This window comes from Hetaerina americana, unplaced genomic scaffold, assembly GCF_022747635.1.
Source record: "Hetaerina americana unplaced genomic scaffold, ioHetAmer1.1.p SCAF_3, whole genome shotgun sequence".
Classification (NCBI taxonomy): domain Eukaryota; kingdom Metazoa; phylum Arthropoda; class Insecta; order Odonata; family Calopterygidae; genus Hetaerina; species Hetaerina americana.
In genome coordinates this window covers 89,766,027-89,781,127 of record NW_027286874.1, presented here as the reverse complement: position 1 = coordinate 89,781,127, position 15,101 = coordinate 89,766,027, and the positions used below count along the sequence as shown (strand labels likewise).

Here is a 15,101-nt window from a genome sequence, read left to right as displayed (position 1 = left end):
AAATGTTCATTTCAAAATGTTTCCCCATAAAATATGCATAGAAGACGGAATACACACTTGCTTCATGGTTACTTTTGGCAATCCTTGAACCATGGAAAAAGTTTCAACTCAGGTATTTAATAAAATATCGTATCAAAACTCACGAAAGTAATATAATTGAAATAATACAACTTATTTTAATACTGAATTATTTATTTACACCATTCAGTGCTTATTTAAGCACTGAATGGTGTAAAATAAAGTAAAAATTAACTACAGGAGAAAGAGTTAAAACGAGGAAGAGTTTGCTCACATTATTCTTTCACTCTGAACAATATTAGAAAAAGAGAAGGGGGGAATAACTGATTAATTTATATTATAAGGAAAGTTAAAGAAGGGCAAGAAGGAATAATAAATGACTCCCTTAGAGTGTTAAGTTCTCGATTTTAATTCACCTGCATGTAATTCACCATCAAAAAGTCTTTCGTTCTCCTGATGACCAACTTACAAGTAGAAGGCCGACCACGCTCTCAATTAACATGCTCACCTAGAAACAGATACCACCGTATACTAGATAAATCCAAGGACACTTAGTGCCCTTCAATAATACAGGAAGTGATGCCATATTTATAACAAAAATTTCACCAAAAAATAATATAGGCCACGGTAACCAGGGCGCTTAATCGATGACGGTCAATATTCAAGGCACAATATCTTGACATTGAGCCGCCATTCGCATTTGACAGTAAATAGATCACGGCTCAGATCGGGAAGTTTTCTTTTCCTTATCTATTTTTTTCTGTTTTCTCCCCCAAACCCACAATACTAGTAAAATCTTGACACATGGAATGGATTTGGCTGACACTTCGGGAATTAGTCATGGAAAATTCGCAACATACCCTCTGTTTACCTAGTTCCTGACTTATATTTTTCCCCTCTAACTCCATGCAAACGGCATCGTATGTAACACAGCAATATGCCAACAATCGAAATGTTTTACCAAGCTGTTTCAGCGATCGTCATTAGAACTGTTATTTGCTCGGTACAAAAGGAATATCCCACTGAACTTTCCTTGTGTTTTAAGTCCTAATGTCATCTAAGCTTGCAAAGATGTTATTTTAGATGAACTTTCAAGTCATGAGTTGCCCAAATAACCAAGAGTTATTGCACATAGAATATTTTTATTACATAATAATTAGAAATGCGAGAATTTGATCGGTCAAAACAACATAATAATAATGCGTGGCAATATGCATTGCCATTTTTAAAAAGTAAGGATAAAAATAAAATGATTTGCCATTTAACATAATATCGAGCAAAATATTACTGCTGTTCAAAATTAATTCCTCCGACAGATCTATTTATTAATATTTCCCATTTTATATTCCCGTTTACTATCCGTGTCATGTCTAAATATTCCGTCACAAACTAGTCAGCGACTATTCGTCCTACATTTCTCATCTAGTATCCCTCTCTTATCGCATTATCGCGTTTTTCCTTTCCCTGTTGATATCAGCAAGCCATCGCGTCTCGAAAATGTGTGACGATTCTGTCTCCATTTCTTTCCTATTCTTTTTTCTCTTTCCCCTCCCAGAGCTTCTTTGATTATTCTCCTGTTGCAACCCACATCTACTGATTTTAATTGGTACTTCTCTGCCAATGCCATTTTCTGTATGTCAATCATTAAGAAGTACGATTTAAAAGTATATTTGAACAAACGATTCCAAACAAAAGGGCCTATGTAATGTAGCACATTAGAAGACTTTGAAATGAAATATCAAATTTTCTTTAAATACATGTAAAATGCTTACTTGGATTCCACTATTCTAATATTTCATCAAATGTTACATTCTTCTTGTCTGTAGTTCTCAATCAGCAAAACTTTGTGTTCCTTCCTACCTTTTATTGTTCGATTTTTATTCTGGTTTCCTTCAAAATGCATTCTGAAGACAAAATTCTTAGCGTGCCTTACTGTTTACATTAATTTAAACAATTCTAAATGAAGAAGCTTCATAAACAGATCCCTTCTTTTCTAAGACAAAGTGCGATGATATTTGTAACCAGGATGGTACCCTCCTAGTTCCACACTGCCAAAGCGTTTCCTGGAATTAATAAGCTACGGAAAGGAAACTTTTCTAATATGATATGGGTGTTGAAGTATCGTTAAAGTTAGCCCAAACAATAAAATGATTTCCTAATTTATCAATGGGGACAACATTATTTCTAACTACCTTGTCTTTCTATTTCATTTCTACCAATTTTCTAGAATTATAAAAAATACTTTTTCCTTAACTTCTATTCAACATTATCGAAAGTTATCTTGAAATTCACGAATTGGCGCAGGCTCGGAGCAGTCGAATATTAATATTAATTCCAAATAATTTTTCGTACCTAAGTGACTATGTTACATCGAATTTCATACACATATATTCTTAGTGAGTTCCCTTTTACCTTAAAACTACATAGGATTTTAGTAAAAATTCATGGACAAAAGATATTGCTCCAAAGTATGATAAACGAATAGTTTTACTTTGTCTTTATGACGTAGAAGTGCAGTATTGTAGGTGAATAGCTAAAGCGCCAATAAACGGCAAATTTTCCAACAGCCTCCGGGAAAAATAACTACTACCGTACCCTCCTGGAGTTGGAGCCATTCCCTTGGCCAGGGCAAAATATTTTTATCAGTTTTGCACGATGATTAATATTGAATCATTTTATCATTAACCGTTTTTTTCAATTAGAAAATGAGTGATAATATGAGTAATTTTCCGCTATCACAATCACCTTTAAAATGGTCGGAAGCTAGATGGAAGTTGAAACTGACGGATTACTTCGAAATTCGTCCAAACGATTAGCAAATTGGCTACCTGTCCCCCAAAATCTCCAACTTATATTAATTGAAAAAACAGAATACATTAAGTTTGTATAAAAAGAGACATTTCCAGGTTTTCCTGACAAGAGTTCCATCATTAACCTAATCAAAGAAACTGCTGTGTCTTAGCAATTTCTTTTATTAAGTTTTATGTTTGTGTATTTTCCATTATACTTCACTGAAAAATACATAAAATCATATATGGATTCATATTCTCGCTTTAAATCATTTAAAAGGGTCACAGGAAAGGAACTTAGTGAGCCAACCTCGATTTAACGAGTCGGAAATAAGTATCACTTTTTTTCCATCATACAAAAGTTTCCACCGGAAATTGCGAGATCTTTTTTTTATCTCTTTGGAGAAAATTGTTTTTAGCGGGGCTTCCAAACAGTAAAAAAGTGAAATTAAATAGTAGTTCTAAAAAATAATAATATAGACAGTAGAGCAAGCTTATCATCATCAAAGGCTGCCCTATGATTTTGTATATTGAGACTATGGAGCCAGCCGCCACGCGAAATTCACTAATCCAGATCCCACTTGAAGGCTGAGAACTCCTCCCCCTGAACCCTCATGCAATCTTTCTCTTGCTTCAAAGGGAAAGCAATATACGCTAAAACAAGAAATTTTTAAGTGAATTAATATTAAAGAGCACATCAAAATAGAAGATAAAATCTTCTTAATCCAAGGAATCGCCTCACAATGATTAAATATCAATAATGGACAATTTCTTAGCCATCAATTATTGAGTCGTTAAATACTCATGCAGCTGATAAGATATTTACTCAATATATTTTTCCCATGGGAAAAATTTGCGGTCAATGTTTCTGGGCTAATTCAATAAGAAAAGGAAGATAAAGAGTACGGGGCGAGAAGATTGCTCTAATGCTTGGCGAGTGGTATAAGCTAATTGGAGTGTTAACACTTGCGAAAAATAAATAATGCAATCAGGCGATTTATTTCGTAATATTTTTAGGTTTACTTAAACTCGATTCACTTCTTCAAAACAACGTTCTTACTTCTTTTTTTTACAATGCAAGTCTATTTTCTCTATTAAATCTTTTTATCTCGATCTTATCTTTCTCCGTATACACTCCGTTTGTAATAGCACTTTAAGAGACCTTAACCCTTAAACCCCTTTGCTCATGCCACTCATTCTGATCTCTTAATTACGGGTTATTCTTTTTCCAGCTATCAGATTCATTGTCATTACATTTTACGCTGTTCAATTCCTTAAAACTGAATAATATATATCCATGTAAAAACAAAGGTAAAAAATTTATTCCGCGTTAACTACATAAAAGTCGTTCATTATTATAGTTACACTGAAAGGGGTGTGAGTTACAGGGAACTTTGGCGTAACGTTAAAATCAGTAACGATTGAAAATACTGAAGCAGTTATGCATAATACTGTGTAAATAATAATATAATAAGAGGTATTATAAAGTTTTTTGTGTGCATCAAGTTTATTTATTCAGTGATCAAGAATTTCCACAAAATAGAGCCTTAAACCATCAAATTCCTACTGGAGCAAACCCAATTTCAGGCTAAGATGGCATTTTAAGAGCGTAAACGCACATTTAAATGTGAAGTTCATAGTCCTTGCATAACTAATAATTATGTAACATCAGTGAGAGCATTTAGATCTCCTGAACATTTTTAATAACGTGCCTATTTTCTATTAGTTCCTGGACTCAGAGGCTCCCTACTTGATCATAAACACCCACACCTACGCTTTATCGAACAGAAATAATGATATTTACTGGAAAATTGATGCGGTACAACACTGTAGGGCGATTTAAAACCATCATGTAACTGGAACGACGTTTTCAACTCATATTGAAAGAAGGAGTACATAGTTATTTTAATTAGGCTAAACTAATATAGGGGCTGTTTTCTACTTGGAAGCTTTGCAAAAATTCTGATTCGTATAAACACCCGCCAGAGATTTTTTTATTTCAACAAATTATTCACCTGAATAATATTCCTAGGATTTCGATATGTTTCGAATAAATTCTCCAAATGGAATAAATCGTCAGCAGCAAGACAACTCCAATTGATAAAACATTCTCGGGGAGTTAATATCCATTCTTATAAAAAATATTAGTAAATTTAATACTCAGAGAGAATTTCATTGATAGTGAGAATGTGGATTGGTTACTATTTCATTAAACTGCCATGATTAGAAAATTAATTTCAATTGACTAAATCTGATTTGAAATTTTAGGCAAAGATGACTTATTTTAAGGAAATACATAATTTAGACATATTTTCTATAGTGTTGTCATTCATGTAACGTGGATCGAATAATTACATATTTGATCCAGTTCTGTCCGAGGTTTTTTCCTCGCTGGTCAAAAGGGCATTTATGCGACCCCCTTCCCTGTCGAGCCTAGAACACGCATCTAGGCAGACTCCTATTCTGGGTGATACTATAACTTAAGGAATTCATAACCCTCTCTCCTCACATATTCTATCAACCGAATCTCTTCTACGTTTTGACTAATCATGTACTCGTACGTTCAATGTGGCGAAAGCCAAATAAGAATTTATGACCGTCTTCATTATGATGACAACGATTTCAACATTCAATGAGCAGAAATTCTTACATTTGTTAAATCCATCCGCAGCCAACGTCCGTGTCGGAGACACATGTTGCCCTAGTACGTATCCCGTGAATCGTTCCGCTTAGATTGTCAATCCAAGGTCACCACCGGGATCCGAATCTGGGACCCTTCGGTTGGTAGCCGTATTATGTTCCCACTAGGCTATTAAGCCACCCCGGTAAGATATATCCTCTTTAAGGTTGGGAAAAATTCGCTTTCGCGAGTATATCTAAGGTGCAGGGCGGCAAGTACTAAAATATTACAGGTACACATTATGCAAACTTAATTAAATTTTCATTAAGCAATGCGTGATGAAAGAAAAAATAATATCCTGTGCTCATGCCAATCTTCCGCATCTAGACGCCTAGAATTCTACATCAACACGCTTCAAAGAAAGAAAATTCCTTATCTGAATTCCATTGATAAGTACGTGATTTCTGAGGATATGCTCTGAGTCAGTACGTAAATACACGATTACTATGAGTATTTTTTTTCATGGACACCTTGAATTTGTGTCGACCTGATTCTCTCAGCCCTTGATGCATAGTCATTGACGTGGGATTTGAAGACTTATGAAATTCGAGGGTCCATCGTCGGCAAATATTTCCTCCTTCCTACGTGATTAGACGAGACAATCTACCTTGCTCCAGCAGCCTTTTGCGATACTACTCGTGATACATTAGGTTCGGAGAGAGATTAAAAAAATAAACCGAGTTTTTTTGCAGACGTCCACTTTATCAGTTGCAGTCTAGGGACGCCAATAAATAGCCCGGAGGCTGTCTAGGAGCTATCCAGTAGCTATCCAGTGTCTGAGACCTATACTTCGTCGACAACAGTCATGGTCTTAAGTGTAGCTTTCTGCGCGTTCCTCATCATCGCATCAACCAAAGGTGTGTGTGCATTCTTATCCTCTCCTCAGAGCTTCAAAGTCATTCCCTAAGGTTACCGGGCACGTCGCCGATTCTAGGGATGTGCTTCCCCATGTCAGACGAAGGAAAAATCTTTGGAATATGTGGATTGTAAAAATATCTGTGCAACAACGTCTATTGTTCTTGATCGGTGCTTCCTTCACGCTTGCATATTATTTCATTCGGGATGTATTTAAAAAAGAAGAGTTGTAAGTCAATGTCGACAGCGTGGTGCCGAGGCAGAAATTTGATCGCTTCATTAATGCACTTGGGTGATAATGTCTCATTGTCCAACGGGGATATTCAATCATATATTATTGCATACCTCCTAAACTCAGCGGGAGCGGTGTTACAATACTTTGTTCATCAAAGGAGAACAGCCTAGTATGGCAGACCAATATGGCATGCAAGGTCCACCACACATGAATTTCTTATAGACTTAATAGAGAGAATAAGCTTTTATTTGACATTCAGGCCATCATGTGGTGTCTGTGATCACTTTCTCTTCGTCATCAAAGCGGGTTATCGATTTGGAAATCGCTTTGTGGCAGCTCTTCAAATTATCCCTTTCCTTGTCAACCTCTTCTATTCCCCATAACTCCTTGCACCAGCATGTTTCCAATACATGCTCCCCGTAGTTCATCCATTCTGCTTCCTTAAGTTAGGTATTTTATCGAGTCTCAAAATGACATTTTTTAGACACGATATCTTTCCTTAGATTCTCTCTTTACCCACCCATCTAAGTACTTCTTCTTTCGTTACTTAGTCAATTCATACTTTCCATTGCCTGCAGTGTAATGATAACTACATGAAATCGAGGATACGCCATTTAGTATTTGAATACTGTATCATTAATGATTTTATCGATAATAGCAAGTACAATGAGTATAAAAGACAGTTAAAAGACTAGTATAAAAGACTGTTCCATAGCACAGATAGTTCCCAAAATGTTTTTTCTTACCCATTACAGAAATGAAATAACAGCAAAATTTAACTGCGAGTGACAGAGAGTTTTGTACTGATAATCTATTCATAATTTGCGCATTTACTTGTGAGAACATGCTTCAATGTGCATCTCAACATCGATACAGTATTTCATCCCCACTTTTATTTCCGCTCTTAGCAGTTAGTTATAATTGAAATTAAAACTCATAAAAGTGTATTAAGATTATTAAAAACTCATGCTTGCTTCTTTCCATAGGGGCACCAGAAGGACGGATTGTGGGGGGAAGAGATGCGACGGTGGGGGAGTTTCCTTACCAGGTGAGTGTGCACTCCATTCCAGTTTGTGACCTTATTCAATGAAACCATTTGCCGAACAGCTTTTCACTTGCTCATAGAAAAATACAATACCCCTTGGGTGATTCTCCCTTCACCCGTATCAAAATTCTATGAACGACTATTTTACGTTTGAACGTCATGAGCCATTCTTCTTAGAGCTGATTCACCTTGTTTAAACCAAATTTATAACCCTCGACATCTGGGCAATAGTTAATGCATTCATAAGAAAATATTGAAAATATAAGTTGATGCTGGCTCATTTATTAAATTTTTGTGGCATAATTTCTAATAAATAGCAATACATATCCCATATAAAATAAATAACTTTGAAATTATCTTAGTATTACCGAAATATATCTCTCAAAGAAGATTAATTTTCCAATAGTTGGTGTAGATTTAAATACTTTTATACTCGGGGAATTTTTTTCTATTTAGATTAGTAAAAACATCGGTTGTAACCAAGTATATCCTGAAGTAAGATAATAATCCTGATTTCATTTCAACTGCAGCATCAGTGTTATGCCAAAGTAATGGCAAAGAAAGTAAAGATGTCTTGCGAATTTATATAGATATGATACAGAAAATTCGATATGCTCTCAATTAAGTCGAATTATTTGCGGCTAGGACGCTGAATATTCTGCATGGTTCCTGAATATCGCAATATTTTTTTATTATTTGTCCAGTTAACCATTTCAGAATTCAAAGGATTCATGCAATATATTTCAAGTTCCTACCTATATATGGGGATGCAGAATTCTTTTGGTAACAACGAAGACTAAAATCTTAATATTTGTTGCATTCAATGCAAATAGCAAAGTATTCCGTTTTGGGAGGGGTTAATAAGTATTTTGGAACAAAGACATCCCTCAGAATTATGTAGGTTCATATGTAAATAGTAAATGTGTGTTCGCTTTTTATAACTCCTGTGTCCTTGCCGATTGATTGATCATCTGTCCTTATCTCTTGATCAGGTGTCGATGAGGTACCAGTCTACGCACACTTGTGGGGCCGCTATTATCGGAAGAGAATGGATCGTGACGGCTGCACATTGCTCTGGGTGAGTGCATAGAAAATACATAAATACAGGAAGAAGGGTGCACTAAGGACTTTGTGGCGTAAATATTACGGGCACAGTAAATGATATAAAATGGAATGAAAAGACATTTTTAGAGCTCTGATGTTGGAAATGGGAATTTAAAGGTGTAAACAATGATAAGCATTGCGAAAAATAAATGAGAAGAATGCGTTTAATAGTGAGGTGAGTTACGTCCATTGAAACCTCATTAGTTTTTTTTTATTTCGGCATAATAAATAGAAACTATTAATTAATTTCAAAATTAGTATGTCTCATCTCTCCATCCTTATCTATGTTCAGAAAATTTCTTTCCTCTCATAAGTGACTTCCAAAATATGCTCCGTTTCGAGCATGACCCCCCCCCCCCTACATCCTACCTTGTCTATCGCATCTCTTTTTCCCTCTACCACAGTTTCACCATTTCTAAAATTATTTATTTTGCCTTCTCGGTCACGTCTCACATTCATTGACACATACTAAACATATAATATACCAAAAATTAATATACCACATATATCAAATAATAATATATCAAAAAAATATACTATAAACACTTGAATAATACACTATAAAAAATATACTATAAAGTCTTGATAGTCTCACAACAACGGAGGCTAAATTGATCTTTATCCTTAGGATACTCAATTATTCTCGAGGATTTTTTTAATCCTGAGGTTAATTCAATCTTGTTTCCCTTTTAAGGTCAAAATACGAGTCAAAGATTCTTGAAAGAGTTTAATGTAGCAATTTATTGCACCGAAAAACTTGTCATGGACAATATTCTACGGACCTATTCCTTAACCGTAGGAACATACATAGGAACATCATAATATGTTTATGATATTATGTAAGTCGTAAATACGGCTTTCTTTCTGATATTTATATATACTTGCAATCAGGTTAAAAACACAAGAAGACATTTTTATTTAAATATGAACTCATTCCTGTTTGATTATGTTCTTTCACTGACAAGTCAACTCTGTTCTAGTTCTTTTACTTTCGGTTCTTCAATCCTTTCGCGATACTTGATCTCACTTTGAACAATTCCTCCAACTTACAACTATTTTTTCATTAATATTGCCAATGGGTCCTTCCCTCTCCATACGATTAAAATTTCAAAACAAGACTATTTTCATATTACCTCATCTGAAAATATTCATTTTTGCGAACTTTCCGAAGTTCAGGAATATGCATCGCATGCCTACGCATGCCGAAAATTCCAAAATTGTAACAGCCTCCCTCTCTCTCTCTTTCTCTCCTTAGGTATCAAAATGAAGTGTACACTTTCCGTGTGGGAACCGTCACACGACTATTCGGTGGGACCATGCACCAGGTTCTCGAGAAATTCGTCCACCCACAATACGGAACCAATGAGCGTGGAGCACCCATCAACGACATCGCGCTGTTCAAGGTAAGTTACTCAAACTCCCTCGATTCCATTAATCTCTTTCCCGTCCCTATTCGTATCACAGCAGATAATATAATGAATTTGTATCGCGCCTTTCTTTCTCAAGATGACGTGCATCATCTGAGTACCATCGGTAGACTGTCTGACTGCACTAGGTCCAACCTAATGATAACTATTTTCCGCACCAATAATCGAACGACTCGCATATCTCTCTTGTAATCATCCATGTAGCTGGCATTCCCTTCCATCATGATTCTGACTAATCCATTATATATCTCGGTTTGCCAAATCACACTGATGGTGGAGATGTAACGCTCCCTACCTGTTGTCTGCGTGGCTGCTTGCAGAGCAAGACGTTCATAAAATAGAACGTAATCCATCTGGTTCTTTCACTACTCGTACTCGATAAGGTCCATGCCTTCTCCATACTTCCATTGGTTCCTCAATTCTCACATAAATTATCCATCCGATCTTAAACATCCACCTCTAAACTAAAGCTTGAAAATCTTCTATTCATCAATCCAATAGCCTATGTGATTAATTATTGACTGGTCGAGGTCAATTTGACAGAATTATTTAAAATATACTTCATTAAATGTTAATATAATTACTGCCTATGTCATGCCTATATGAAATTCAAAGAAATCTCGGCCGATAAAGCCCAAGTCGCGGCTTAATTAATAACCCCACAATTTAATGCAGATGGCGATGAAGGCTGAATGCGTGGTTAAATGCCATTCAAAACCTTGGTATTAATTTTTTATGATGAAAATTTGCGTGCAAAATGATGATCTCTCTGACGTAAGAGTTGCAGGAGTTTCCAGAAGAGTAGAAAATGAAAGGTCACTCTCGATTACCACCCAGGGGATTTAAAAAACACGTGAATGGGACACTTCATGGGAAATGACGAATTCCGTAGGAACATTAAGGAAAGTAAAAACGAAGAGAAAAAAAACTCAAGCTAAGCGCCAAGGACAAATTCTTAGGGTTAAATAAGGGTTCTGTAAGAATAGAGGTTTATTCGCAGATTAGTGATCGAGTATGTACGTCACACAACTAGCGGTAATGAAGAACTACAATTGGTCTATATAGTCTTTAGACCGAAAAATTGACAAGTGAATATTTAATTTTTCTCGTCGACAGGTAACTCCGCCTTTCTACTTCGATGCAAACACTGCCGCCATTCCTCTCCCGGCAGCAGGTCAACTCACCGTTGAAGGAAGCTTGGCTTATGTCACCGGATGGGGCTCCATGAGGGTACGTAACTGACTCAGGTGACTGGTGCGTTGAAATTATCGGTCACTCTTTCAAAAAATAATCATTTCATAGCATTTTTTTCTCTCTCTTTCTTTTTTTCTCTCATGCTCTCTTCACAAATGTGATAATTTAAGGAATTTTAAGGATGTAAATAAATTTCAAAATGACTGGAATTATTTTTTGTGACATTGAAAGATGAAAGTTTTTTAGATTTGAAATTCACCACGAGAAAAAAAAACAATAAGAACCAGGGTATCAACGGTCAAAATTATTGAAAATAGTATTATTTTTCTTAATGGTATTTTTTTGTTGTGTTTTAAGTCCTTTCCGCGGTAATCAATGGCAGTTGCACTAAATTAAGTAACTTTTTGTCATATTATACTCACGCAAACACACACACAAATATGTATATATATACATATGTACATATCTACATACATACATACAAATACATGTGTGTATATATATATATATATATATATATATATATATATATAAATATATATATATATATAAATATATATATATTTCCATATGTATATATATACATATATATATGTATATACATATATGTATATATATACATATATGTATATACATATATATATATATACATATATGTATATACATATATATATATATATATATATATATATATATATATATATATATATATATATATATATATATATATATATATATATATATATATATATATATATACATATATATATATATATATATACACATTCAAACACGAAATCCCGCCAAACGGCGAACAAATACTCATTTATATAGAAACAGATATAAGGAAAAGGGATACGAACACACATAAAGGACGAACACAGGGGAGGTGGGGAAGGCGGAATCAAGCAGATCACGAGAGTAAAAATAGAGTTCAAATCCCGGTCTAGGATATATTTTTACTCTCGTGATCTGCTTGATTCCGCCTTCCCCACCTCTCCTGTGTTCTTCCTTTATGTGTGTTCCTATCCCTTTTCCTTATATCTGTTTCTATATAAATGAGTATATATATATATATATATATATATATATATATATATATGTATATATATATATGTGTATATATATATATATATGTATATATATATATATGTATATATATATATATATAATTTTACCACTTTAGCTTTAAAAAAGTGATGCTTTAATAGTTATATAGCGTAAGAAGATGTTATTGAATAGGAATATGCAAAGATACTAAGAAGATAGACAATAATTTCCTCTAAGCCAAAAAGTAATTCTCGAAAAGATGGCTCTGTTCCATACAACTGGAATGGCAATATGAACTATGGATAATAGAATTAATATAAAACGTAAGCGCTTGGTGATATACAAATGTTTTTGATTTTCACCAAAAAACTAGAACTGAAAATCAAAATGAATCTGTATTTTATAATATTTAAACTAGGGAATTCATCAGAAGTTAAATTCAGGCCTCAACAAGATGTGCAATTGGGCAGTTGTCACGTTCACTGGCTAACGTCTAATCTATTCACTCGCAGGAGGGCAGCCCATTCCTCCCGTACACTCTTCAGAAGGTCCAGGTTCCAATGATCAGCAAGGAGACCTGCAGCATGCACTACGCCAAAGCGGGTGGCCTCCCGCCGAACGAGATCTGCGCCGGAGTGCTCGAGGGTGGCATGGACGCCTGCCAGGTGAATGAACACCAGACGACAATAGTTTCATTACTTATGCCATTTTCTTGAATGTAAGGCGATGACGTGCCTTTAATTGTGCATATGAAATTGTGTACTTTTTTGACACTCTAATTTTCGCTTTTCAGGGTGATTCCGGCGGCCCACTGGCCGTAAACGGAGTTCTTCACGGAATCGTGTCCTGGGGCAATGGTTGCGGTCGAGAATACTATCCCGGAGTCTACACGGAGGTGTCCCAATACCGGTCATGGATCCAGCAGATTGCGGGAATCTAAGACGACGCTACAATATACTCATGCCACACCGATACTCCCCTAAACGAATTTATTCCACCTTGAATGCCCTTGTAAATACGTAAACCATTTTTTAATATTTTTTTTGCAAAAAACCTATATCTATTTATTTATAATAAAGGATAATTGAATATAAAACTGATTGGCTATGTTTCTTTTACGTGACCTCATTCTTCGTTACATTGTCCATAATTTCAAGACCAGGAAAAGTCACCTGTTGCTTGGTGGAATGAATCTCCGGGCCTGGTTTTGAGATTCCTCGAAATTCATAACATAATGTGTAAATTCAGAGCATATCTTCAGTTTGAACCAAACAAACAAATTGCCATGCAAAAGACAAAAAACAGGTTATCTGCTCCAATCACCTCGAGATCATGCATAGGTGTTTCATTTGAACACATTATAGCAAGGGGACACACGGAATTTAAATAATTAAAATAATAGTCACTTTACATGAAAATAAATTAAATACTTTTAATTAAAGTTAATACTTTCCCTCTAAACTATGAAGTTCGTTTAACTTGAGAATCCAAGGATATACCACGCCACCAAAGCATTATATTATCTCAGCTATCAATCAATTTGTCTGATGTGTAGGAAAGTACATCTTAAAATTCAAGTACATATTTAAGTACACTTGATCTAGTGTAGGTACCAGGTACCTGGTTTTAAAAAGGCTCTTTAGTAACCAAATTTTGGTCGATTAAGACTTAAGATTTCCACGAAGCAATAATTTTTTACAACCAAGCCTTTTTACGATTACATTCGTATAAAATCAGTGAACTATAGTCAGTATACGATATAATCAGTGAATAATTACTCGCCCTAAGCAACGTCGAATCAGTACGAGGGTACACTTTATGGCTTTATATTTAATCTGCATGTCAGTTGAGTTAACGAAAATGTTCAAAATACTCCACACTTACATGTACATGAAACTTAGCAATTGTGTCTGTTACATACAATTTCAACGTCATCGTTATATCACTTTATATTTGGTGGAAGAGCTTGTGTGTCTTAAGGTGCTGTGCTGATGGTAGCATTAATAATTATGAAAGTTGCTTCTACTGCATGATATTTTATGATATACTGCCTTTTTAATCGATATTAGACATGCAGCAATTCATAATATAAACTTAAGCATTACAATCAACCAAAAATGTATAAAATAATTCATCCTCGCTAAAGGGAAACAGACAAATGGGCATTGGTAAAGGAAGTAAGACTATAGGGGTCGTGAATTCTCAGTAAAGGTAGAGCGACAAATAATGTAACCTAACCGGTGCGGGTTTATTTATATCATAATGCAAATAAAAATTATAGAAATTTGAGAATCGTTCATATTAACCTTGAAATCAGTTATCATTTAATGCTTGTCTTTCGTTTTACGTATATAATGGCAATTACTTTTCTAATATGTTCAACTACTTCTCCGGCTACTGCAATATGATTTGTTGTTAGAAATACTTTATGGGATTGGGGTAGGTTTTTGATGGACCCAGAAAAAACACACTATTGTACCACTTAGCCATAATTAGCTTGATCAAAAAATATATCCCTAAATCCCATTCTACATATTACAATAACTCGTTATTTAGCAAGGAATACTTCCTATCTCACTTATTTCAATCCAGAATGCCTATTATTTTCCTAACTCTGCCTCGATTTTCGAAGAGTCTGCCCCCCATTACTGCCTGGAGCGTTGCCTCTCAACATCTGCGCCAATTCACTTATCCTGCTTTCTTC

At 35.0% G+C, this 15,101-nt stretch overlaps 1 protein-coding gene across 1 annotated transcript in view; it reads left to right on the top strand.

The window, feature by feature from the left end:
- The window catches only part of LOC139690337 (mite allergen Der f 3-like), a 51,305-nt gene extending 37,817 nt beyond the window's left edge, over nucleotides 1–13,488 (top strand). The window contains exons 2-7 of the mRNA XM_071587736.1: nucleotides 7,564–7,625; nucleotides 8,615–8,700; nucleotides 9,982–10,129; nucleotides 11,270–11,383; nucleotides 12,910–13,062; nucleotides 13,191–13,488. Coding sequence (XP_071443837.1) covers nucleotides 8,621–8,700; nucleotides 9,982–10,129; nucleotides 11,270–11,383; nucleotides 12,910–13,062; nucleotides 13,191–13,337 — 642 coding nt within the window. The 5' untranslated portion in view covers nucleotides 7,564–7,625; nucleotides 8,615–8,620 and the 3' untranslated portion in view covers nucleotides 13,338–13,488. The remainder of the gene's footprint in view (nucleotides 1–7,563; nucleotides 7,626–8,614; nucleotides 8,701–9,981; nucleotides 10,130–11,269; nucleotides 11,384–12,909; nucleotides 13,063–13,190) is intronic.
- Nucleotides 13,489–15,101: the final 1,613 nt, after the last annotated feature.